General features: G+C 40.5%; 2 protein-coding genes across 2 annotated transcripts; one reads left to right on the forward strand and one right to left on the reverse strand.

Moving 5' to 3' along the window:
• Positions 1-915: 915 nt before the first annotated feature.
• LOC103369588 (immunoglobulin superfamily DCC subclass member 3) lies at positions 916-18,199 on the reverse strand. Its single transcript, XM_008298334.1, has 14 exons — positions 18,189-18,199; positions 9,140-9,459; positions 8,536-8,680; positions 8,153-8,283; positions 7,856-7,993; positions 7,617-7,775; positions 3,429-3,594; positions 2,994-3,244; positions 2,633-2,797; positions 2,082-2,270; positions 1,875-1,982; positions 1,671-1,794; positions 1,364-1,454; positions 916-996 (listed from the first exon to the last, which is right to left on the reverse strand). The coding sequence occupies exons 2-14, from the start codon at positions 9,369-9,371 to the stop codon at positions 916-918; spliced, it is 1,980 nt and encodes a 659-aa protein (XP_008296556.1). The 5' UTR covers positions 9,372-9,459; positions 18,189-18,199.
• An 818-nt stretch (positions 18,200-19,017) lies between these two features.
• On the forward strand, positions 19,018-23,410 carry polr3glb (RNA polymerase III subunit GL b). The gene is made up of 8 exons (XM_008298335.1): positions 19,018-19,186; positions 21,140-21,328; positions 21,527-21,656; positions 21,883-21,951; positions 22,036-22,092; positions 22,175-22,260; positions 22,868-22,990; positions 23,082-23,410. The coding sequence occupies exons 2-8, from the start codon at positions 21,212-21,214 to the stop codon at positions 23,166-23,168; spliced, it is 669 nt and encodes a 222-aa protein (XP_008296557.1). The 5' UTR covers positions 19,018-19,186; positions 21,140-21,211; the 3' UTR covers positions 23,169-23,410.
• Positions 23,411-25,939: the final 2,529 nt, after the last annotated feature.

The raw sequence follows: 25,939 nt of genomic DNA on the forward strand, positions 1-25,939 counted from the left end.
CCATCGCTGGAGGATGTTCAGAGGTTTCAAAGTGAAGGTCAGGCTTCGGTGATGGGACGAACAGGCAGAAACATGGCAACTGGCCCCACAGGGAGCTTTTGGTTTTGAGGTAGGTTAGCTTGACCAGCAGCAGGAGGCTAACGCCTGCCTGTAACTCAGGTGTTTGGCGTTGAGCCGGAGGTAGCTCTCTTTGGAGGTAAGAGTTTGGGGGAGGAGTTGGGGGGTAAGGGAGGCATCCAGCCGACAGTCGACCTCCTGAACTTCCTGATCTGAGGCGAACTCGGTGAGACAGACAAACACTGAAAGGCTAAAGCAGAGTAGAGGAGTGCTAACATCCTCCACAGTCACCAGCCGACCAGAGAAAATAATCTTTCGCTTTGGCTCTGGGCCTCAGAGGACCAACGCTCAGGTGAACCACCTGTCCAGATGTATCCTCTGAGGACCCGACTCTGGTCAGACCGGTGAAAGGCCTCATCGTCTGCGGAAACTTGGCACCGTTGGTGACTAAATTAAAATTAGCCCAAACTGAAAATATAACATTTTGGTTTCAACAGGAGTCGACCAGGACGCAACAACATCAGCATTTGATCCCACAGGGAGCGAGTCATGTGACCGACCGCAGCCGGTTCATTTTAAAGTTCGAATCAGGAGCTTTGGTTTCAATCTGACATCATCATGAATTGGAGTCGAAGCAGGCGGACATCTAAGCTGGTTACAGTTGGTTTGGTGTTTGAAGGTTTTGGTTCTCTGTGGGATCAGATGCTCACTGGACGCTCCTCAGACAAACATCATCACCATTGACAAACATCATCATCATCATCATCATCATAAAGGCTGAAGGCTGTCAGGAAGAGAGGAGGCGACGCCGGCTGGTGGGGTGGGGTAGGGGTAGGTCAGGTGGGGAGGAGGTGGAGTTTATCCGGTGCCTGAGCCGGACTGGACAGGTGGAGTCGGTTCTACCATGACCATCACTGGAGGAGGAGCACAGTCAGCTCTCTGTGGGTGGAGAAAGGGGCAGGAGTTATTGATGACAGGTAGGTGAGCTGCATCATCAGCTCAGGTGTGTTTCCATCAAAAGGAGACTGCAGGTTACTTTAGTTACTCAGATTGTTGATATGGTTCAGATAAAGTTTGAGTTCATCTTGATAAGAATCAGAACTGCAGCAGGTTCCTGACCTGTCAGGTGAGGACTGTGTTGCACCTGTAGAGGCCCCTGACCAGGTGTTTAACTTCTGGACTGAACCATCTTTCATTCATATATGTAGTAAATATAATGCTCATCTCAAACTGCTGGCAGGTTTTGGATTCACAAAATCAAATGGACCTAACATGATAAAATGGATCATCCGGATCACCGAGTTACCTGGCTGAGCTCGATGCTCTCAGGTTTAGGACCTCTGACACCGCTCAGGGTGGGCGGAGTCTCCCAGCTAGCTGCTTTCCTGCAGAAAAGACTGAACAGAGAAGAAAGCGATGATGATAATGACAATGTCCTCACTGGATGTAGATCAGGCAGCTGAGGATGGGGATGAAGATATTGATGGTGATGATGAAGGGTCTACCTGCATCAGTATCCCAGCAGCAGCAGCAGAGGTTGATAAGGACTATGATGAAGAAGATGAAAAAGATAATGATGATGAAGGTGATGATGATGACGAAGGTGGTCCTACCTGCGTCGGTATCCCAGCAACAGCAGCAACAGGCAGCAGAGGATGCAAGCAATGCCGCTGTGGATCCCGACCAGCAGAGTCGACATGGATCCATCAGACTGGGCGCAGTTACAGCTCTGACCAGCTGGGGGAGACATAGCAGATTAGACTGGTTCTACAAGGTCTACTGTTTCTGCTGGTTCGGCTGTAGGTTCGGGCTCCTACCTGTTGCAGAGTTTCCAACTTCTGCCAGAGACACCAGGCGGCGAGTGGATGGACTGTCTCCGTTCCCATTAAATGCCACCAGCTGGATCTCGTAAACAGCCGCCGGTTCTGCAGGAGAACGTTCTGATTATCACCAGTTCAATGATGCATCAGAATCACCAGAAACACTAGTTTATACTAGAAATTAGTGTGTTGTGTTGCTCTGACCCAGGTGTGAGATGGTGTGTGTGTTGATGTGTCCTGGGAAGGTGTCCAGCCTGTGGACATCAGGGTTGGAGACCCCTCGGTACTCCAGTCTGAAACCCTCCAGTTTGCCAGGCTTGCTGGGCAGCTCCCAGTACACTTGCATGGCCGTCTGGTTCAGGACCTTGGTGAAGAAACTGGGAGGACTGGGAACTGTGAGAAGGACAGAGAGGAGCATCTTTAGACCTCCATCTTTTAAATGGGAAGCTGTATTCTGCTGTGAGAGCACCCTCTGGTGGACAGGAGCGTTTACTGCATCCAGCTGTCAGAGAACCACATTACATGCAAATTCTAACAATGTTCTAATCTAACATTCACAGGACATTTTAATGATATTTATTATTTCCAACAATATTCCACTGAGGTTAAAGGTGAAATAAAGCAGAACGTTTCTAATTGGAGGCTGACAGATGCAGATTTTAGTGTTTCCCTCTCCATACAAACAGTAAAGACGCAGACTCAGGTGAAGTTTCAGGTGACAGTCTCAGGTTCAGGTGAAGTGTCAGGTGACCTACCGCCTCCCATTGTGGTGGCCGTGATGCTGTTGGACTGCTGGCTGCCTCCCAGAGCGGAGTAGGCCTTCAGGTAGATGGAGTAGGTGGTGGCAGCTTCCAGGTTGTTGAACTCGTGTCTGAAGGTGGTTTTACTGACGGCCTCCTGCAGCTCAGCGCTGTCTGGCTCTGAGGATGTCACACAGGTGAGACAGGTGTCAGAAAGGTTAGACAGTTGCTGGGTAATCCAGCTCCTACAGCTGCAGACTGATAAAATAATTTTGTCTGATCTTGTTTTGCATAAACACAGTCTAATAATCTCAGGTTTAATCCCTGGTTTTTTCCCAGGTTAAATCTCAGGTTTAATCCCAGGTTTTTATCCCACCTCCCAGCTTCCTGATGTGCAGGACGTATCCGATGATGTGCTGGCTGGCTTGTTCAGTCGGCTGCTCCCAGATCAGCTGCAGGCTGGTGGCACTGAGGGCGGTGGCCTGGAGCCCGGCAGGAGCCTCGGGAAGCTCCGCGCCCTGACTGATGGCGAGGCGGGCGCTGGCCTGGTTGGTCCCGGCGCTGTTCTCAGCAATGCACTGATAGATGGCCTCATCCTCTGCAGTGATGCGGGTGATGGCGAGTGTCCTGCAGGTGGAGTGGGGAACATTTAGAAGTCATCACCATGGAAATGACTTGCATCAGAATTAAACCTCTGACATCTATACAGCTGTTTGAGCTGTCGAGATACAGTCTGGGTGGTCAATAGATTGGTTAACTGATCGGTTAATCAGTCGATTATTCAATCAATCGGTTGGTTGGTTGGGCTTACGTGTTGCCGTTGGTCAGCTTGACGTTTCCGCTAGGCGTCAGCAGTTTGCCATTCTTCAGCCAGATGAGATGCGGTTCCGGGGCACCAGACGCTGTGCAGCTGAAGACAGCGCTGCCTCCTGCTGGTCTGGAGGCGGACTGCGGCCACTGAACGAACTCTGGAGGAGCTGCAGGAACGAAGGTCAGAGTGGGTTTAACAAAAAAAAAAAAAAGACTCAGAAAACATTTTATATAAAGTAAGAAGATTCAAAGTGCAGTATGATTATAAACTTAATTCTGTATCATTATTATTATTATAAGGAGAGGAGCTGCAGCAGGAACTGAATAAAAATACTACAATACAGCTCTGCTTTATGTTTTAAAGTCATGCATACTTCCTGACACTGACCATACAGTTAAAACAGTTTCACTGAAGTAAAGCTGATGATATAATTATAGGATGTAATTAGAAGAATTTATCACTGGATTCACAACAACATGTTAAGCAAGCTGTGCTACTCTAGGAAAACTGAACAAAATACTAGGAACTTTTAATAAAATGCAACATTTATTTTGCACCAAATGTTCCACTTGAAAATTGGAACCAGACTCTGTGATTCACTTGGTTATAATAAATTCTTTCACTTTGTCATCAAACAAACAGCAAACTGAGAGTAAATGTCGGCAGCTTCTATCTACATGAATGAGACGTTAAAAGAAAGAAAAGTTAAAACGTTTCTTATTAAAGTCACAAAGCCTGCAGAGGGTTCAGCTAAAATAAAAAGTTATTTTTCAGTCAACATAAGTGGTGATTCTGTGAGTTTAACAGTTGAAATGCTGCAGCTTCAGAGTGTTTTCAGGCAGATGTTGTACAAAATACATAAGAATTAAAAGAATTGATGCTGCTTTTTCAAAAATGAAGAATCCTGAACCCTGTGATATAAAATAAGTTCAGTGAACAAAGAGACAGAAGGTGGAAACAAAACATGTGGCTGCAGCTGTTCTGTTGCATTTCTCTGCAGTGTCCAGCAGGAGGCAGCAGAAGCTCACAGAACAGACTCACATAATCTGATTCACTTTGTGTTCAGGACGAAACGTTTAAACAATAAACAGAATAAATCTCAGAAATCCCACTCTGACTGTGACCCTGAAGGTGATGTCACATGTTTCACTATTTCAGGTTTGATCTGTTATTTCTGATTTTAAGAGTCAAAGTTTTTATTTCACAGGGATCCAGTTTCATATTGTACATATATTTTCTAAATGACATCACATACTACTGAGTGGTTAGTCATCTTATTATTACTTTAATTATTATGAATCATTTTCATCTTTTTAATTAAATGTCTCTGCTGAGTCTCATACAGATAAAGTTGTATTTCACAGAGCTGTTTAAACTTAACTGTTCTTTTTTAAAATTTTATTTGTTTTCTATAAGTTACACTGTCATCACTCCATAGTCAATAAATCTAATGATTACTGCAATTATTATTTATGTATATTTGTCCTGTTTAAACAGAGTTTTATATTTACTGATCATTTCTGTCTTTAAAAAAAAAAAAAGAAGATTTTTCTTTCTTTTTGTTCTGTTTAAATAAAGTTTCCATCACTAATAATCTGCGTGTGAAACTCTTGAACTTGAACTCGTCATTGACCTCTGACCCCTCCTAGCAGACAGACAGGTGCTGTCTCGCCTCCGTCTCCACGGTGACACACCATCCATAGAAACACTGTGTCTCCATCACCTCACATGACCTCTGGAAGTACCTCCCCCCTCTCTGACTGAAGAGGGGGTTCAGAGTTTCATCATCAGATAAATGAAACTGATTTCACACACTTCAAGAGCAAAACACACACAGACTCACAAAGACACACAATTACATTAGTCTCAACACATAATCTGTTTTCTATAACCAGCTTTGAGCATCAGTATTATGGGATGTATCATAATTTGAAAAAGTAAAACTGCAGCAGTTTAATGTCTATGACACAGAAAAGAATTAAACATTGGTACCCTGGATGTGTTTTCTGATGATTCGCCAGAGAAAATTTAAAAATGGGCATTTTGGGTGAACTTCCGAGGCTCATATCAGCATGTGTGATGGTAGTTGGTCAGAAGAAGTTATAGCAAATGAAAGGTCTCAGTTTTTTGGGGTTTTTTTAAAACTACATTTGACACCAGGATCATCTTCTCGACACAATTCACTCTGTGGAAAAATAATTTTCTCATAAAGTCATAGTTTAACTGAATGGAGCGTCTGGTTTCGCGTCGCTGTTTAAACTATGATACATCCCATAAAATTGATGCTCAAAGTTGTTTTTTTATCAAATGAACAAAAGCCAGATTCAGTCTTAGGTCTGTGACACCTGGATGGATGTAAAACTGATTTGGTTGCAGGTTTTAACAGAACTCAGATGGGTTTTTCAGCCCTGATGAAGTCACTAGGCTCAGAAATGATGGAAAAAATTTAAAAAGTCTCACATTTGGACCCACCTCTATGTACTTCAAGGGCCTGTAGCTCTGAAAATATTCATAGTATGAAGGTAAAACTTTGCATGGCTTCATTAAATGTAGTAAAGTTATGGCAGATTAAAAAAATCAGTTGGTTCTGAGGGAAACTTGGTTTTATATCTTATAGGAACTGACCGTGTTCGTTCTGCAGATAAAAAATTCCTGAATATTTGTCTGCTTCAATTAAACCCTGAGAAACTGAATTAAGGCAGATCAAGCTCCTGACAGACGGAGTTCGGGGTGAATAAAGTCCTCATTGTGAAGTGCGACTCTTATGCTAATACAAATTATAATGAAGCTCTCGTACGGTCACACAAAGACACACACAGACACACAAAGAGCTGCTGACCTCTGACCCCTCCCCTCCTCCTCTGACTGTCTGAGCTGCAACTGAGCGAAACAAGTGCACCCTGAACCCACGGTCCCTCAACACACCACAGCCAAGCTTATCACCATGTTGTTTACATGTTTACACCATGTTTGCCTGTTGTAAACATGATGTAAACATTTTTCGGACTTTCTTTCTCCCCATCAGCAGCTCATACAAACCTTCCAGTTTTACTGATTTTTTTCTTCTGGCTGTTGTCCGTCATAATGTTTAAAATTAATATCTTCATCAAAAAATCGGTTTCTGTAAATAGTAATTTGTTCTTTTACATTTGACTGTATAATTACACATTTTACTGTATTTAAATCAATGAAAAACATAATTTTACAGATATTTGTTGGCATTTTAATTTTGTAATATATATTTACAGCTTTTTACTGATTTGTTGATGTGTCTTTTTTTTTTTTTTTTTTTTAAACTGGATGCAAACTCACAGGATCAGCACTTAAAACCTGAGAAACAAGACTTGAAGCTAAAACATCAGCAGCACCTGATTGTAGAGCTTGACTTGTGCTGAGAATCAAATTAATATTCCATAAAGGTTTTTTAAATGTTGTGTTTATTTTCCCAAATGTTCCAAACAGATGAGAATCTAAAGGTTTTTGGTTTGAATTTCTGCAGAAATTAAATAGTTTTCTACCATCAGAAGCTGAGGATGTCGAAGGTCAACAGACCCACAAACTGACACACACACACACACACACACACACACAAACATCATGAGTTCAAGTTCAACAGTCCGTCTGCTGTCCAATCAGACATCAGTGTCTCTGCAGACTTTATTCTTTGTGCTGTTTCACTGAACTGTCGGATTCACTTTAATCTGATTTAAAGCTGCAGTTTCTGGTCATTTAGGAATTGCAAACTTACAAAATGCGTTTTGTTGCATCATTCTGCTTTTACACTGTAAAATTATTAATTCAGGTTTCTATTCTGTTCATTAAACTCACAGCTGCAAGATGAAAAATCTAATTTTCAGATCAAGCCTTTAGGTTTAAAACATTATTTGGATGATTAATGCAATAAAGTCGCATCAGCTTAGAATTAACTGTAATTTAAACTCAGATTTGTTGGTTGTTGTTTTCAAGATTTATGCACAACTGCAGCTCAAAAACAAAAAAGTTAGGACAGAATGTTGTTGTATAAATTAATTTGCTAAAAGCTGTTACATGAACTAAAACTGATGAAGAAAGTCTAATTTCCTCAACTTCATTTATTTGCTGACTGTCAACTTAAAAACTTATCCATTTTTATTTTACCTCAGTGTGGGTTAAACACGGAAAATAAGTTGGTGAGCTGCAGAACTTTACCTTGAACCACGAGGCGTCCGAGCGCCGTTCTCCTCGACCTGCTGCCCGGCCGATTGGCTGAACAGACGTAAACACCTGAGTGCTGCAGAGTCGCATCAGAGATCATCAGGTTCCCTGTTCCCAGGACCTGGATCCCCTCAACGCCGATGGAACGTCCGTCTGCAGGGACACAGACAGATCATCAATACATCTGATCGATACCTGATCAATAATTGAAAGATGATTGGTCTGTCTGTTACCAAGGCGACTCCAGGACACGATGGGCCGGGGGTTGCCTGTGGCGATGCACTCCAAGATAGCAGTCTGGTGGACGTTGATGGTGAGGTTCTGGGGCCCCGACAGGATGACGGGTTCCTGGTAGATCCTGAAACCTGCAACTGGACCAGAACCAGAGAACCTGATCAACACAGAGACCTCAGAGACCTCCTGGAGGGTCGACAGGTGAAGGCAGGTGGAGCTGCCGTCTCCACACTGACACAGACTTTAACCTCAGTTTGGTCTAAGTTTATTATTTTTTGCCCTCAGTTTCGTCTTACCGGTGACAGACAGCTGGGCCTCGTGGCTGTAGCGAGTGTTGGCGATGTTTGAGGCAACGCAGCGAAACAAACCACTGTCGGTACGACGGACTCCAGTGATCTGCAGGATGCCATTCGGCAGCAGCGTGTACCTGAACATGACAAATACATGCTAAGGTGTGAGCACGATCCACCTCTGATAAAGCCCAGGACAGCTGAGAGAAAGTACCAGAAGCTTTTTCTACAAATTCATGGCCACGTTAAGCACATATTAAGTTAAATATAAAATAGGTACTAATTACATGTTAAACACACGTCAGTTACACGGTAAAAACACGTTAAAACAGGACTTCATGGACTAAACATCTTCATCATACGTGTGTTTTAGCACATGTGGATCATACCTGGGGTCAGTGTTGCCAAGTGGACGGCGGTCTCTCTGCCAGGTGATGTTGGCCTCTGGGATCCCGTTTACCTGACAGGTGAGTCTGGCCACGCCCCCTTCATTCACCACCACGGACTCAGGATGAGACAGGAACTTAGGGAGGGCTGGGGAGGCAGTCACAACATGTTACATGTATGTTTGCCAATATTTCACTCATATTTGTTGCATGTTTACGATATGTTTGTACATTATTGGTATGTTTACTGTTTGTTAGTTGTATGTTTTAGCTATATTGGTTGTATATTTGGTTTATGTTTTATTTATGTTTGTTGGTTGTTTTGTCTATATTAATTGTATGTTTGTTGGATGCATCATGTATGTTTCATATATGTTTATTGTACATTTGTTGTATGTCTCATGTATGTTAGTTGTATGTTTGTTGGATGTTTCATGTATGCTATCTGTATGTTAGTTGGATGCATTGTGTATGTTTCATGTATGTTTACAGTATGTTTGTTGTATGTCTCCTGTATGTTTGTTGTATGCTAACTGTATGTTTGTTGGATCCATCATGTATGTTTACTGTATGTTTATTGTATGTTCCTTGAATGTTTGTTCCTTACATGCGAGCTGCACACGGGCCTTGCGGCTTATCAGCATCCCATAGCGGTTCTGGGCTGCACAGTCGTACTCGCCGGCGTCCGTCTCATTGCTTTCTCGTTTCTTGGAGAAGTTTCTGATGAGCAGTGTGCCATTGCCCAGCACCATCGCCCTGTCGCCAGTCGCCACAGGAATACCATTTCGTCTCCAGGTGATGGAGATGGGCCCCTCCCCCTCCACCTGGCAGTCCAGCATCAGGGGGCGGTCCCTCACCGCGATGACATCATTGGGCTCCGTCAAGAAGGCGAGCTCTGAGGCTCCGAGCACACCTGAGGGGACAGGTGAGTCCGTCAGAGTTCACATCCAGGAAGTACCGATCGAACTACTGATTTTTTTCATTCATTTACTGTTTAATATCTTGGTTGGAAAATGCTGTTAAACTTCACTCATTTTATCTAAATAGTTAAAAATTGTAAAACTCAAAATGTACACTCAAACTGTTAATATTTTTTCTCTGCACTGATTACACCTGACTTTTGTTCTTTCTCACCACAGTTACGTGTTTTCTCTGTGACTTTGTGTTTTCTGATTGTTTTGCAGAATTTCTTGTTTGAATAAACTTATGTGACCAAAAATCTGATTTTGATTCACAAACCTCAAACTTAGTTTCCCTAAAAAGTCATAAATGTAGCTTTCAGTTTGTAATATTTAACCTTCACTTCATCAGAGAATCATTATTTGTTGTTATATATGGGAAAAAAAAATCTTCACATTTCCCAGCTGAAAATAGAAATGATCAAACAAATTTGCTTTCATCAGTTAACAGATGATCAGAACTGCTGCAGATTGTTTTATTTTGTTGATCATCAGTTCTTCACAGCTGAGACTTAAAAAAATATTAACTGCAGGTTGTTTTATTTCTGAGGATCAAATTGGTTTTAAATGACAGAGTTTCAAAAACTTTAATGTCACATCTTCATCTTCTGTCTCCAGTCAGGCTGGTGACCAATGAACCACCACTGATACTCACTGAGAGGAGGAGGATGAAGGTGAAGATGAGGGTGAGGATGAGGGTGAGGATGAAGATGAGGATGATGTCACATGGTCTCTACAGGATTCACTGTTGATCAGAAACAGGTGGGATGAGAACAAACACCTGCAGTCAGAACTCAGGGCCTAAACCTCCTGATAGAATCGATTCAAGCTTTAATTAAGGTTCCTGTTTGGTTCCTCACAGGAACAATAAAGATGAAAACAATAAACATCAGAACCAGCAGAAGAACATCCAGCTGAACACAGATGGAGGTACCAGAGGCTGCAGGTAGATCACCTGAGCTCTGAGCTCAGCAGGTAACATCCTCTACACTGAGAACATCAGAGATTCTGGGTTAAAGCAGAACCAGGATCTTTCCTGAGCCAAAAACCAGAACCAGAGCCTGAACAGAAGTAGAGATTTAGATTTTCTCATTATGTTTGTACAGAAACACAATGAGCAGCAGGGAGTTGGTTATCTAAACCAGATCTGACAGCTGACTCTGTGACTGAACTCCAAAAGTTAAATATCTGGAAGTAATAAAGTTCCAAAAAATAACTTCTTAGCTTCTGCTTGATATTAAAAGTTCAGGTTCTGTACATCAGAATCTTGTAGTTTTTCATATTTGAGGAGTTTGACTTGATGCATCGCAGTGAAACAGTGGAAAAAAATGGGGTTTTTTTGTTTGTTTTTTTGTTGTTTTTTTTAAAGGACAAAAGATTAAAGAAAAGAAAGTGTTATTTTTTATCAGCATCTGAGAAACTCAAACTTTCACTTTTTAACGTTCAGAGCATGTGGAGGTCTTCAGTGGATTCTGGTTTCTCCTGTTTTACTTTCTATTTCAAAAACTGACTTGATAAGTTCTTCCTGTTTTCTCGTTTGTTCTGTTTTCCTGATAATGTGCAGAACTTTGGAAAAAAGACTGGATTTGATTGAAAATCTACAAATATCCTTTTTTCTGTTTTAGGACTTTCAGCTTCTTATTTTATAATTACCATTAAAGTTCAGCTGCTGCTGTGAAATTCAGATCAGAAAATAAACCGATGAGCTCCAGAAGAAATTTACTTCAGGTTTAACTGAATCAGTGAAACTTCTGTTTTCTTTATATTTACGTTTGTGTGTTTCAGGTTGTTTTTGTCTCCCTGCAAATTTGGTTTATTTTTATATTTTATGTGATTTAATCAAAGAATTTTTAATTTTTTTTTAGCTGATATAAATCGTGTTTTGCTGATTGGATGGTTCAGTCCTCCTCGTTCTTCTTCTGTTCTTTTGTTCCTGAAGCTGCACTTGAACTCTGGGCAGTTTGATTGACAGCTCTGTAGCCCCCACCCACTCAGGCTGAATGAGTTTGCAAACAGAGGGAGGTGGGGGAGAAGTGACCTCTGACCTCTGACCTCTGAGCAGCTGATGTCAGACCCGACGTCTGTCTCTGGTTTATTTGTTTGGTTTCACTTTTTATTTCCTCACATTTTAGTAAAAGCAGATTTGATTTGTTCCTTTAAATCAGTTTCAGACAGTAAACTGGAATTAAGAGTTTATATAAAATCTGTGATGTTAGAGCTGTAGTTGTTCTAAGACATTAAATAGAGAAATGCATGACTAATAAGTGTAAAGAACAAATCACTGTAGAATGATGGAGGAAATTTTGTAGAAGAGAAAATAAAAAAATATGTTTGTATGTATTTTAACTGACAAACAGCTGATTCAGATCTTTGTGCTGCTGATTTCAGTCAAACAAAGAAACTGTTTCTAGTTGACATCAAGGCATTTCGGACATTTTAAAAAAAATTTTGAACAAATTTCAAGTTATTTGGTTTTCAAATGAAGCATTTTAATGTCAGATTGTATCTACATGGACTGTTTTCTATGAGCAGATCATTTTCAATAATATCTGAACTGATATTTAACTGTGAGAAACTAAAATCCTGATTTAGATTCTATGAACTGTGCAGCTAATGTTTCTCTCAAGTTCAAGTGAACAATAACAACAAACCCTGTTCAGTTAATTTAAAAAACTCCCTGAAATCAGACTAAATGATGTTCCATCAGACCTTCATTCACAGAAAATCTGCTTTATTTTGTGTTGAGCAGCAGAAACAGTTTGAGCCTGAGTGACTTCATTTTAAAACTAAACCTGAACTCAAGCAGGAACAAACCTCAAATCAACCTCTCCAAACCAACAGCAGCAATTCAATAAACTGTGAACCTGTCAGAGCTTAAAACACGACATCTGAGTTTCTTTATGAATAAATATATGTGAATAAATTATGAATCTGTTCCGTCTGTCGGTCAGTGAACTCATCGTTTTCTTTGTCGCTTTTCAACTTGAACTTGGTCGACTTTCCCAGGCTCCCCCCCATCACCTCTCCTCCCCCATCTCATCATTCAGACGACAAAGTCGCCCCCAGGCTCCCCCGGTACCCCCAAACACCACGACCACCTCCACCCTGATCCTGAACCTTGAACCTCCAGCAGCCTGCAGAGCTGAACCCTGCAGCTCCTCCATCACTCTGGTCCCAGCTGCTCTTTGAGAACATCATGTGGGAGGAGACACGAGACGACAGCAGGACCCCAAATAAAAAATCACGAATCCTCCCCCAGAACCTCGCCCTGAAACTCCTCCGTCTGCAGCGTGAATGAAACAATCAGCACAACAAAAGTGCAGCCAGACACAACAGACACAAAAACCTGCAAAACACTGCGACGCTGCAGCTGCTTCACTTCTGACGATCAAGTTCAAGTTCAAGAACATTCGGTCCTGAACTGTCTCTGCAGACAAACTAAAGCATCCATCTGTGGTTCCTCAGACTGCAGCTCAGTAAATCCTACTTCTACTTCTGAAGAACTTCAATTTAAAAATAATTCGGTTTGCATCAAACCTTGAGTTCAAACAGCTTTAAATTAAATTTGGTTCAACTCACAAACTTCTATGAGTTAATGAGGAATTAACTTTTCTTCTACAATCAACGGTTTGTTTAATAAACGGTTTGTTCAGACTTTAAAGTCTTTCTGAAGTCGATGTGAACAAAATTTCCGTTTTTAAGTTATTGCAATTTAAATTTAGTTTTGAAGCAGCTGCACAGAATTTTTTGTTTAAATTAGACCCAATATTAAGTTGATTCAACTTTATTATGTCTAAATATTTCAGTCGCTGAGGTTTTTCTGGACTAAGAAACTACATTTGTGATCTTTTAGGTCCGTTTTTAATCACGTGATGAGAACAGGCTCCTTATTACTGTTTAGTGTTCACTGACCCCGTTCTGGTTCTGGACCACAGCTGAGCTCAGTGCCACCGAAAGAGTCCATATAGATGCAGGTGTGGTTTAGAAAACAACAACAACAAAAAACAAACCAACACATTCATGTGTTCAGATTCAACATTCCACACATCTAAACCAGAACTGGATTCATTTCATTCAGACAGAACCTTGACTGGACAAATGTTCTCCAGGTTCTTTATTGTCAGAGTTTAACACTGGACTGAGAGAACCCAACAGAACCTCTGTGTGAAGGATTCTGAAACCAAACTGAGTCTCAGGATTGACTCAGTTTTCAGCTGCATCTTCTTGTTTCTGTCAAAACCAGATAAAAATATTTAAAAAAAAAAAAAAGAAAAAAAATGTAATTCCAACATTCTACATTAAATATCCTGGTCTGATGCCAGAACTCCAGTAAATCTAATTTACAGACATAAAGTTTCAAACATATTTTGATGGTTGATGTAATAATTTGCTGTTTGTACTTTAAACTCAAATTTCTGCATCAGTCGATTATTACAACAGTTGAAGATGATCAGTTGACAACTAATCGATTATTTTAATCATCAATGCAGCTTCACATCTTGGACATTTGTGCTTCCTTTACAGTCAGTCTATGTGTCGTTTTGTGTCTTTGTCGTCATGTCTGGTTGTGTTTATGCACTTCCTAAAGTCCAAGATAACAAATGTCTTGTTTTTTTCCCAGAGATATTCTGTTTACTGTCACAGAGGAGGAAAGGAACCAAAGAATATTCACACTAAAGAAGCTGCAATCACAGAATTTAGACTGTTTTTTATTGATAAAGGTATTGAGTTTACTTAATGAGTTAATACTTGATTACAAATCAATTACTGGTTGCACTTCTATTCTGTACCACAGCTGGCATCAACATCAGCCAACAAACACCAAAATCACATCTGCTTCGACTTTATTCTTACATATCAGAACTCAGTCAATCAATAATCAATGAGCAGGTTATCAGTCTGACACGTTTTAACTGCTGAACACAGAAAACAGTCTTTGAATTCCATGAAAACATCAGTAGAACTTCAGAAACATGAACACGTTTGAGCTTAACATTAAAACCTGAATCAACCTGATGTCAGATAAGTCAGGATCAGAGACTACGTTTCCCATGATGCCTGCAGAAGAGCCGTCTGTGTCACTTCTTCGATATTTGGCTGTTTTCAGAGCTGTGAAGTTCAGATGAAACAGAAAGCTGCAGATTCAGAGGACATGGAGGTGAAAATATTTGTAATATTTTCCGTGTTTAAACGCTGAATCTATTCAGCTGCTGCCATGTTTTAACTGAAGGGAAACTCAGAGCTCCAGGAATCTGTTCTTAGATCTCTGGTAGACCATCCACACACTGTAGGATCAGGTATTCAGATTGGTAGAAAACAAGAACTGAACTGTTCCTGCAGCTCAGGTACCAAAAAAAGATTCAAATAACAAAAAATAACCATAAAAATATCGTGATTTTTATGTTTACATGTAGTTTTTCAGTATGTAATGAAAGATATTTACATGTAAAAAAAAACATATAGAAACAGATTAGAAACATATAATCAGATAGATCTAATATAAATGTATTATAGAGATAAAAACTGTACTTTGACAGTTAATCAATGCTTATTAATTTAACTGATGACAACACATGTATTTAATATTTCTGCTATAAAAACTTCAGTAGTTATATCGGAAATCTCTCATTTAACAAACAGATCTGTGAAATTATAAAACCGATACCTTTTCTGTTTATTGTAACTAATTAATTTTAGCAGCATATTTACAGTGATATTGTGTTTCATCTAATAAAAGGAAAATATATATATATATATGAAAAATTTGTGTTTTAACTTCTTTCTCTTTTAACTTCTTGCCAAAATCTTTTTTCTTTGTGATGTTTTTTTTGTAATTTAAATAATATTTTTGTGTTTTTCTGTGAAAACATGTCAACTAAAGAGCAAAAACTACATAAAATTACAGATTTTTAACACCTAAAGCAGCAAATATTCTGTTAACCAACAAAGTGAAGATGGAGACTGAGGCCAGGACGACCTCATGAATCCTCCAGCGGATCAGCTGCTGGATGAAGCTGAACATCGTCTTCAGATTCAGGATTAAATATATTGCCTCCATCTGCGTCCTCATTACAAAGGCTGGAGGGGGGAGCTTCATTTAAAACAGCAGACTGACTGACCCCCCCATCCACGCTCCATTCTGACCTCTAAATCCCGTGAACGACCCCCCCTCCCCTCCTCCCAGGCTAAAGGTCATGAGACTGATATCGAACGTGAACTTCACGCTTTCAATGACACCATCGACCCCCCCAGAACAGAACAGAACAGAACAGAGCAGAACAGAACACAGTAAATCCTTCAGAAGCCTGAGAACCAGACTGAGGTCTCAGGCTAACCCACCACACACACCCCCCACCACCCACCACCCCACAGCAGGTCACATGTTTCCCTTCGTCCATACAATTACTCTAATTGGATCCAATTAAGAAGCTGCTCAGTCATTACAAACAGCTAATTAACCTACATAATCTGTTATCAGAGATCAATAATCTGATCAGACTGAAGGTATCTGCTGTGGATTTGTCCGTTTTCTGCATTCCTGGTTTAAAGTCTGATTTTTCAGCTGGTTCATTGGCTCACTTCATTGTTTTCACCCTCAGTTTGTTGTTTATGTTTCATAAACTCTGCTGCACCTGCCAGAATATTTACTTTCATGTCTAAACAAAAACAAATCTGTAATTTTATGGATTTTTTGCTTTTCATCTGATAGAATCTGAAAGAAAATATGTTGGTTTTATCTTTTTACAGATTTGTCTGTTAAATTACAGATTTCTTACATAATTACTAAAGTTTTTACAACAGAAATATTAAATACATGTTTTCATCAGTTAAATCATGTGATTATGTGTCAAAATACAGTTTTTATCTTCATAAATCATCTATTTTTACATGTACCTGATTATATAATTCTAATGTGATATTGTATATGATTTTGTAAGTCATTTAATAATTTATTTTTATCAAACATTGAAAAGCCACAATCACTCCAGATAAACTTGAATAAAACCTGCAGCTATCCTCATCTATTCATCTCTTTCCTACACTCACTTTATTCTGTTGGCTTCACAGCAGTGTTGGTACACATGATTCTGTGTAATATTAAGGCTAGTAACATTTAATATTATAAATGGATGTGTTCTTGTACGGTTATTTTCTGTTACTTGAAGCTTTTTTTGGTGTCTGAACTGCTGAAATATTTCAGTTTTTTTTTAATCCTGGATAGCAGCTTGATACTGCAGTGTCCACCTGGAGATCTCACAGATCTCAGTGAGCCATTATTATAGTTAGACTTTGTTTAAACTGTTGATGTTTGTAGTAATTTATTTAATTTTTGGATCTTATTTACTGACATTATCTGTTTTCACTGTGAGGCTCTTTGGACGTTTGTTTTTAAAGGGTTCTGTTTTAAATGTGTGAAAAACGGACTCGATGTAAATCATTAATGGAGACTGAGTTTCACACCAACAATGTTTTCAGGAAGAGAAACTCTCCATGAAAATCACACAAATGAATACGAATGAGGGACCTTCTGCTCTGTTCTCACACACACACCTTAGCTCAGGTAAATGTGACCTGAAATCATCAGAACAATATTTTTTCTGTGACTTAAGTCAAACCAGTACAACAGTGTGGGGTTCGTTAACAGGAGCAGCTCTGAGCCAATCAAACTACAGCATCTCCCACACAAACAAACAAACAAACAGCTGGGAGAGCAATAAAATCAGTAATAAAACTGATAGAAGCAGACATAAAGGATTCAGAAAAGTCTGAAGGGTGAAAGAATTAAAACAACAGCTCAGCAAAGTTCAGCTCTGAACCAACTAAACGCTTCCAAACTAACAAACAGTCTGTAAACAAATAAACAATAAACTGAGGAGAGAAGGAGGAACAATTGTAAGAAATAATGAATGATGGAAGAAAGAAGAAACAAATGAGAAAGAAAAGACTGAACCACAAAAGGTAGAAGAGGAAAGTTTAGATGGAGAGACCAAGTGAAGGAAAAAAGACATGAAAGAACAGAAATGGAATAAAAGCAAAAAAATAAAGAAAGGACGGCAGGAAGAGTCACAGAAAAGAGAGAAGAATAAAGATTAAGATGGAAAAGAAATAACTTGATTTAAATAAAGAGCCAGCAGCTGTTTGATCCTGCAAAACATTAAACAGTTTCATTTATTCCATGTTCATATTTCGGTGTTTTCAGTAAATCTTGCTGAGTTTTAAAATTGATATTAAGTGTTTAATCTGCTCTGAGGGATCAGAGATTATTTCAACAGCTTCATATCTGAATTTCACATTTTCTCAATGAGACTCTGGAACATCCTTCTGCAAACCACAAACTACCCAATATTAATCATGATGTTAATATTATTATCAATAATAATGATTAAATAAAGAGTGACAACAGACTACAAACAGAAAACAGCTTTAAAAACTAAATTCAAATGTGAAACATGCAATTGCAGCAGTTCTTTTGAACACTGACTGCAGTTTTAAATAGAATGTTGGTCAGACGTGTTCATAAAATAAAATTAATTTGTCTTTATTCTACTGTGTCACATTTCATGCATTTTATTTGTGATGTTGGATTCAAAGCTGTAGCTGGAATATGAGTTTATGTGAAGCCTCTCTAAATAATCACAGTCATGAAGTAAATATGAGAAGAGAGTCAGACCTGAGCAGCAGAGTCCCTCCAGCAGCAGCAGCAGCAGCAGCAGCTTCCAGCTCCACATCTTCTTCATCTTCAGTAAATCCAAATCATCAGAGACTCAAATATCCAGTCAGATTATAAAATTAATCCTCTGTTTCGTCTTCTGGTTCTTCAGTTTCTGCTTATTTTTCGTCTTCTTTTTTGTAAACTGAGACTCTGAGGATGCAGAAACACTCAGATGCTGCTCATACTGTTGGACTGATTCACACTGATGCTCACTGATGGAGCGGAGGGGCGGGGTCTCTGTCTGAGGGGGGCGGGGCCTGTGACTGATAGACCAGGGGGAGGGGGGAGGGGCTGACCCTGGGGTCGGGTGGTGTGTGTGGGGAGGGTCACCTGAGGTCAATGTGGAGCTGCTGGATTATAACGAAGAGGAATTATACAGAAAGATGGAGGATGGGAGCTGCTTTATGCTATAATGAATATTCCTATTAAATAGATAAATAGGACTTTATGAAATAAATCCTGAACTAAAGAAATTAAATCCTTTATTTATTTCAGAGAGTTTTTATTTTGCAATGACGCATTTATTTATTTCATAGGAATATTTATTTGTATGGCTTTATTGGATATTGAATAAACTGCGATCGAAAGGAGCGACTTTAGACAAGAATAAAATGATGAAAAAAACAGAAGATGGATTCAAAGAAAGAACAGAAGAATGACTAAAAGAGTGAGGGATGGATCAGAGGGACGACAAACAACAAAGAGAAGGAGGCAGAAGAAGCATTAACTGTGTGTAAATCTGACTGGACTCTGGTGTGTGCAGGCTGCTGTTCCACACTGTAACCTGCAGGGGGCAGCGGACCGCACACCGACACCACAGAAGAAGAAGAAGAAGCAGTGATGGCGCGGAGTGGGATGTAAACAAACAGGAGGTAAACAGTCCGGTAAAAACGGACAGAAACTCCTGTTAAAGGTCTGAAGAGATGATGATCCGGTGCGGAGGAAAACCCGATTTATCTGCGGAGCAAGGGACGGATTGAAGGTCAGAGAGACGATGATCAGACTGAGCTGCAACCGAAGAACACAGCTAACAACACTGAGCTAACTGAGCTACTAAAGCTGTATAACTAACTTAACAAATATAGCTAACAGTGTTACTATTACTAATAAAGCTATCTGAACTGAACTTACCAACAGAGCTAATATAACAGAGCAAATAGAGCCAAAGCGAATATACCGAACACAAGTGAACAAAGCTCACACATGATATTACTGTATAACTACCAGTTAATATAAGTGAAAATGCTAATATAGCTAATAGTTAATATAAGATCATTTAAAGAGCTAATAAGTGACAAAGTTAATATAATTACCAGAGTTGATGTCACTAACAAAGCCAATAAAGCTAATAAAACCTACGGCTGCTAATAAAACTAACAAAGCCAATGTAACTAAAGCGAGCTAACAGCTGCTAACAGAGCTAATAAAACTAACGAAGCTAACAGAGCTAACAGTCAATAACAGAGCCTTAGTTTGCTCCTTTCAGGTATCAACATAAACTCGGTGATCTAATTGCTAATAAACTGGTAAAGTTTGAACCCAGCACATCATTTTAACACAGTCACCTCCTCACAACTGATTTTATATAATATAATGACTCTGAATATTCTGTTCACTGAATGAACAAGATTTAGCACTCGGTTAATAAGTCGTGACTCAGTTTTGTGTTCAGACATCCTTTACTGGGTCTTAAAAAAGGTTGAGACCAGTGTCCTCACTAAAAACTGCTCCAACAGATTCAGTACATGTCAGGGAGTAAATGTTTCTGCACACCAGTGTCACCAACATACTTGAGGAGCTACAGCAGCTTTGATGTAACCCTGATACCTGAGAGAACACATCCACTGACTGCAAAACAGCAAAACGTAGATTCAGTTCATATAAATAAACCTTTAACATCAGATAAATACATTGAAAAAAAAAAAAACATTAATAAAATGTAATGACTTTACCTGGACAGGTATGGAGTCTCTTTATATTCCTTGTGTGTTTCTCATCAAGCAGAAACTAAAGTAGAGCATGCAAGGAGAACATGAGCTCACAGAGTCCAACAGAACAAAGGCAGCAGAGCAGCAGGTGCAGCTGCTCATCAAGGTGAGCAGCTGCACCTGTGGGGGGGCGTGGTCTCTACCAGGTACAGGTGAACTCACCTGGAGAGACAGCAGGAGGCAGCAACAGAGGAAATATCAGAGTCAGAGCGGAATAAAACCAAATCCAAAGTGGTTCTGATCCACTCACATTTCAGTGGATTAAAACCAGTGTGTTTGTATTTCACTGATGCAGAAATAGATGTTTCAGAATCAGCTGCTCCTGATCCAGTTAAAGACACAGTTGGTCATTTTCCTGGAAGCTAAACAGGACTTTGTGCCATTAAATCTGGGTTTAATCAAATCCATCTGTTGTTCCAGAGTGACTCAAGCAGAGCAGAACCTTCAGAACCACACAATCAGGATACTTCAATTAAATACATTTTCATAAAACAACAAATTGTAAAGTTTTACAAACTCTAAGAGGGCTGAAGAAGGTCTGTAGATTACTGTATTTACAAGGTGCAAAAAAAACAGTTCTGTCAAAGTCTGTGGGTTTCTGAGGAACATCTGAGATTCTGTTGTGTTCTATAGATTTAAAACAAATAGCAGAACTTTATAAATCAAAAATGTAAGACATATGTTTTCTTGTCTGTAGAAAAATCCATCCAACCTGACTGTACAGGGAACAGAGAATATCTTCTGCTGGTTCCTCAGTGTTTAGGTTTGAGTCAAAGATAAGAACCAGTTTAGGTTCTAAAGGGTATCATCAGAGTCCCTGGTGGAAAACATGATGCACTGGTTCTGTTCTACTTTAAAGAAGTGACACCTTCTGTGTGTTTCATGGTCTAGCACTGCTCTGATATGTTGGTGAGATAAATAAAGTTGTGTTCTGTTGGTTCTGTCAGGATCCAGATTCACCTGAGGCCTCTCTGATCTGGTCCTGGAGGGTCAGTTCTGATCTGGTCCGATCAGCAGCCATGATGGCGAGTCGTGGGCGGAGTCGGAGAACTCTGAGTTTCAGTGTGGACTCAGTCGGCATCAACAGAGGAGAACCTCTTCCTCCGACCCTGCAGCAGCCCACACCTGTGTTCCCTGTAAGACCCGTTCATATGTGTTCTCTGAACCTGTTCACATGTGTTCTATGAGTCAGCTGACACAGACAGGTGTGTGAAGGTGTGTCAGAAGTTACTGCAGTCAGTGATTCTGTGCAGACAGAAGCTGCTTTAAACTGACAGTCTTACTGAAAGTGAATAAAAACAGGCTGAAACATTGACTGCCCTGTTGTTGTCCAGGTGATGGAGCAGAAGCCCCTCCCCCTGACAGGTGGGGAGGAGGCCGAGTACCTGTTGGCTCTGAAACAGGACTTCAGAGGAGCCATGAGGAGTTTACCCTGTTTCATCCAGCCAGCTGCTGCACACAGAGGTCAGAGACACTCAGATGCAGCAGGGTGTAGAGCAGTTACTGTTTTAAAGTCTTATGTGGTGAATTATTGCAAACTGCAACAAAAAATCTACAGACATCCTGTGCTATATCCACACACACAACTACTAATCAGATCAATAACCAATATGTTCCAAGGAGATCAATCAGTTTATATGTGAAACATACACAGAAGGATTATTAACAATCAGTTGCTGTTCCTGTCCAGATGTGGAGCGTTACTCCGATAAATACCACAGCAGTGAGCAGACAGACGGCCTGATGGACTGGACTCCAGGTGAGACTCCACCCGACCAATACATCCTGATCAGTGATCTATACGTCCTGATCAGTGATAAATATGTTTTTGTTGTTGTTTCAGACTGGAAGAGGTTCCCCAGAGAGCTGAGGATCCACGTCAGGAAACCTGCCAAAGACAGTCAGTACTCTCAATGACCTGATTATGCTCAGTAATCTGATTACAGTGTCCGGTATGGTAACTGGACTCTGTGTGTGTTCAGGTGTGTCGGTTGCTCGCTCAGAGGCTCAGTCGACTCAGAAGAAGAAGAAAGTCAAAGAGAAGGAGGAAGTTCTGCTCAAACTGGAGGTGAGCCAGTTCAGCTGGTGGGATTTCCTAGAAACACTTGCAGGAATGTAGAACCTGAACAGGCAGCAGGTCCATCAGAACCTGTTCTGAGCAGAAGCAGAAACATTTCAGATTCTGCTTCCTCAAAAGAATGCAATTGTGTATAATTTCTATTTTCTGTAAAACACAAAACTAAATTCAGTAAACTGACGGGATGTATGTTTGTAAGTAAAAAATGGAAGATGCAAAGTGAAACTTAAACTCTTAAAGTAAAAACAATATTAAGTCACCGTTACTGTTTCTAAGTAAAGCTAATGATTCAGTCAAGTTCATGGTCATGTGTCAGTTTAAGTTTACAAGAAGAAGCTGTGTTTTTTAATGTTTTAGAGACAAACACAAAGTTGATGTTTTTACTAACAGTTGTAGGTAAATGTTTGACCTGTGAGACATTCAGACAAAGTTTCAGTTTTTGATTCTACTTTGATTATTGAAAGGTTTCCTGTTGTAAACTAATAAAGTGACTGAATGTTCAGGTTCCACACTTGTTTTTACAGCCAGTGAGGTCAGAGGACAGACGTAGAGAACCTGAGAATGGATGTTTGAGTTAATGAAGCTGTTTGTTGTTCAGACTCTGCAGAAGAAGGAGGAGCAGCAAAGTGAAGAGGACGAGGAGGATGCAGAGCAGAAGAAGAAGCAGGAGGATGAGGAAGCTGACGGAGACGAGGAGTACGACGAGGAGGAGTTCGAGGAGGTGATTTTACACATGACATGTGATGGATCAAACTGGGATGAAACCAGTCTGTATTGATCATTCAGGACTAACTGAAGGTTCTGTTCTGCAGGAAACTGACTACATCATGTCCTACTTCGACAACGGAGAAGACTTTGGAGGAGACAGTGACGACAACATGGACGAGGCTATTTACTGAAACACCAGCACATACACAGCTTCTGCCATCTCTGATGTGATCAGTCTGATCAGTTCTAAAGCATCCAGCTGCTGCTCTACATCGACCTGTTAGTGAAACAGAGACAGTTTGTAAGAAGAGCTGAGCTGATGAAGGTTTTATCTGAGCATATTTGAATGTTTTTAATGTTTTGTACAAATTTTGATCCGTTCCATCTTGTTCTGACAGAGTTTTGTTGGAATAAACAGCATCACTGAAAACTGTGTGAACAACATGATGTTTGAATCGAATCCATCTTCACAGTTGTGTCAGATTTCACTCAGTCTGCAGGAAAGTTTGGTCGTATTTCATAAAAGTCAGCTGCCGGTGAGAATCTTTAAAACAATGAAATGTCTTTGAATCTCCTGTAAAACTCTGATGCTCTCTCACTGTCTCACACGGAACTCTGCAGAAGTCATGAGGGTGTTCTCCAGACAGCTGAACATCAGTTACCATGGTGATGTGTAGAACTTAGACATAGAACTAGAGTAATTTCCAGTAACTGTCCTTATGTGTCATTTTTGGTTCTAATGTACCACCAAGTTCCTGCAGAACAATGGGCTGTTTTCTATTGCAGGGACCAGTTTTAGGACAGGCTCAGTGGTTAGCACTGTTGCCTCACAGCAAGAAGGTCACCGGTTCACGTCCCGGTGAAGACACCGGGATCTTTCTGCGTGGAGTTTGCATGTTCTCCCCGTGCAGCGTTGGTTCTCTCTGGGTTCTCTAGCTTACTCCCACAAGGTCCAAAAACATGTTGAGGTTAATTGGTGATTCTAAATTGTCCGTAGGTGTGAATGTGAGTGTGCTTGGTTGTCTGTCTCTAAGTGTAGCCCTGTGATAGACTGGTGACCTGTCCAGGGTGTCCCCTGCCTTCACCCTGAGTCAGCTGGGATAGACTCCAGCCCCCCGTGACCCTAGTGAGGATTAAGCTGTGTACAGATAATGGATGGAGTTTTAGGACAGCCTGAACTTTTGAGCATGCTCTGACCTCAAGAACCATCCCTGTAGAACCTTTTTGAGAAACTGTCTCAGTAGAACATCTCTGAGGAACCGTCCATCTAGAATGTTCTTGTAGAACCACTTTCAGGAAAGTCTTTAGAAAGTCGGAGACAACACTTGCTGATTGGTGGATCCTCTCCTTTTGTTTCATGTTTGGAGGATGTTTATTGGAGGAATATTCCATCTCCTTTACTTCCTGTGTGTTGTTGCCTTCTGCAATAGCTCAGAGCAGCTCACCTCCATCCACTGGTTCTACACATAGAACCTGCTTTACACAATCAGTAAATCTGACAGATTTCGCTAAATCATCTGGTGAAACATCCACGCATCAGTACAAAACTAACAGACAGAGGAAACACTACTGAAGTCAGCACAAGTCCGCCGTACGGCAGGAAGCTGCAGGTGAGAAGAGGCAGCCAATCACCTGTTGGCCAGCAGCTGAGCCACCAATCATAAGCTTGTACCTGCACACTCAGTCTGCATCCACACCCACACCTGGACAACACATCAGATCTGCACTGGACAGAACAGGACCAATTAGATGAAGAACAAAGATCTGCAGGATAAAGTCACTGATAATAAATGTTGAACCACAGCGGCAGCGCAACTGTCAGCTGAAATATCAGAAACTGAACCAAAGTTAATGACTTTTGGAAACTGTTGTGATGAAAATGAACAGAAACATTTCATCAGGCTGCCAAAAGGCTCAATGCAGATTCTGCAGTCAGATCAATAAAGAAGCAGGTTTCTCCTCTGCTGAATGTATTCTTACTGTGAATGGAAGCTCTGACTAAAGACTCTGTAAAGTTACAAAATGTCTCCAAACTGGTCAGACTGTTTTATTTACATCCATGCTGCTGCTGTTTTACTTGTCTTCACCTTCATCTGCATTTGTTCACAAAGTAAGAACCATCATCATATGTTTGGTTGTAGTTCGAATTCAACAGTTTACTAATACTTCACTGGAGACATTGTAACAGTTCACCTATTAATTCCGAGGTGACAGTGTCACAACGCTCTATATAAAGGAGACGGGCGGATCTATGCCTCAGCAGGGGTGAAAATCAGACACTTTCATACATTTGTTTTGGCTCAGAGCACAGCCTCTTACTTTACACACTTTACTTTTTTTACCTCCTTTGAATGACAGCTCCGGTCCTCGGCAACTCCGCGAAGCGGTCCGTCCTCCCGTTCCAACACCTTTAGTTATTCCAAGAAGTTCCAACAAGCAAAAATCCATACTCCGCGGCCAGGTAACTCCGGGAAACCTCCAAGTTGGCGTGTGTCGTCATCCCACTACGTGCCCCCGCGCGCGTGCACTGCACTCACCTAAATAGAGGTTCATGCAAAGCCACGCCCCCAACATACATTTGACTCAATAAACAACACCTGTGACCCCAGTGACAAAATCCATCTACACTATTTCACAGACAATCATAAGGCATCAATTCACCCCTGCTGGGTGCCTATGGAGTGAGGACAGACCGGGCCTTTACAACATTTAAAAAAAAAAAAAATGTTGTACCTTGTTTGAGGATTCTGTTTATGGCAAGAATGCCTGTAAGAAAACATTATTAGAAATATGCTGTCAATCTTTGCAATGATAGAATTATAAAGTCCCTCTATTTGTGTTAAATCAGGCTAGAATTAAGGTTGTAGACTGGCCTCCCCAAAGTCCTGACTTAAACCCCATCAAGATCCTGTGGACTGGGATGAAGAAACAAGTCAGGAAGAAAAGAACTTCAGATAACTTC

The sequence above is a fragment of the Stegastes partitus genome, unplaced genomic scaffold, assembly GCF_000690725.1.
Source record: "Stegastes partitus isolate 25-593 unplaced genomic scaffold, Stegastes_partitus-1.0.2 Scaffold1307, whole genome shotgun sequence".
NCBI classification, from domain to species: Eukaryota; Metazoa; Chordata; class Actinopteri; family Pomacentridae; genus Stegastes; species Stegastes partitus.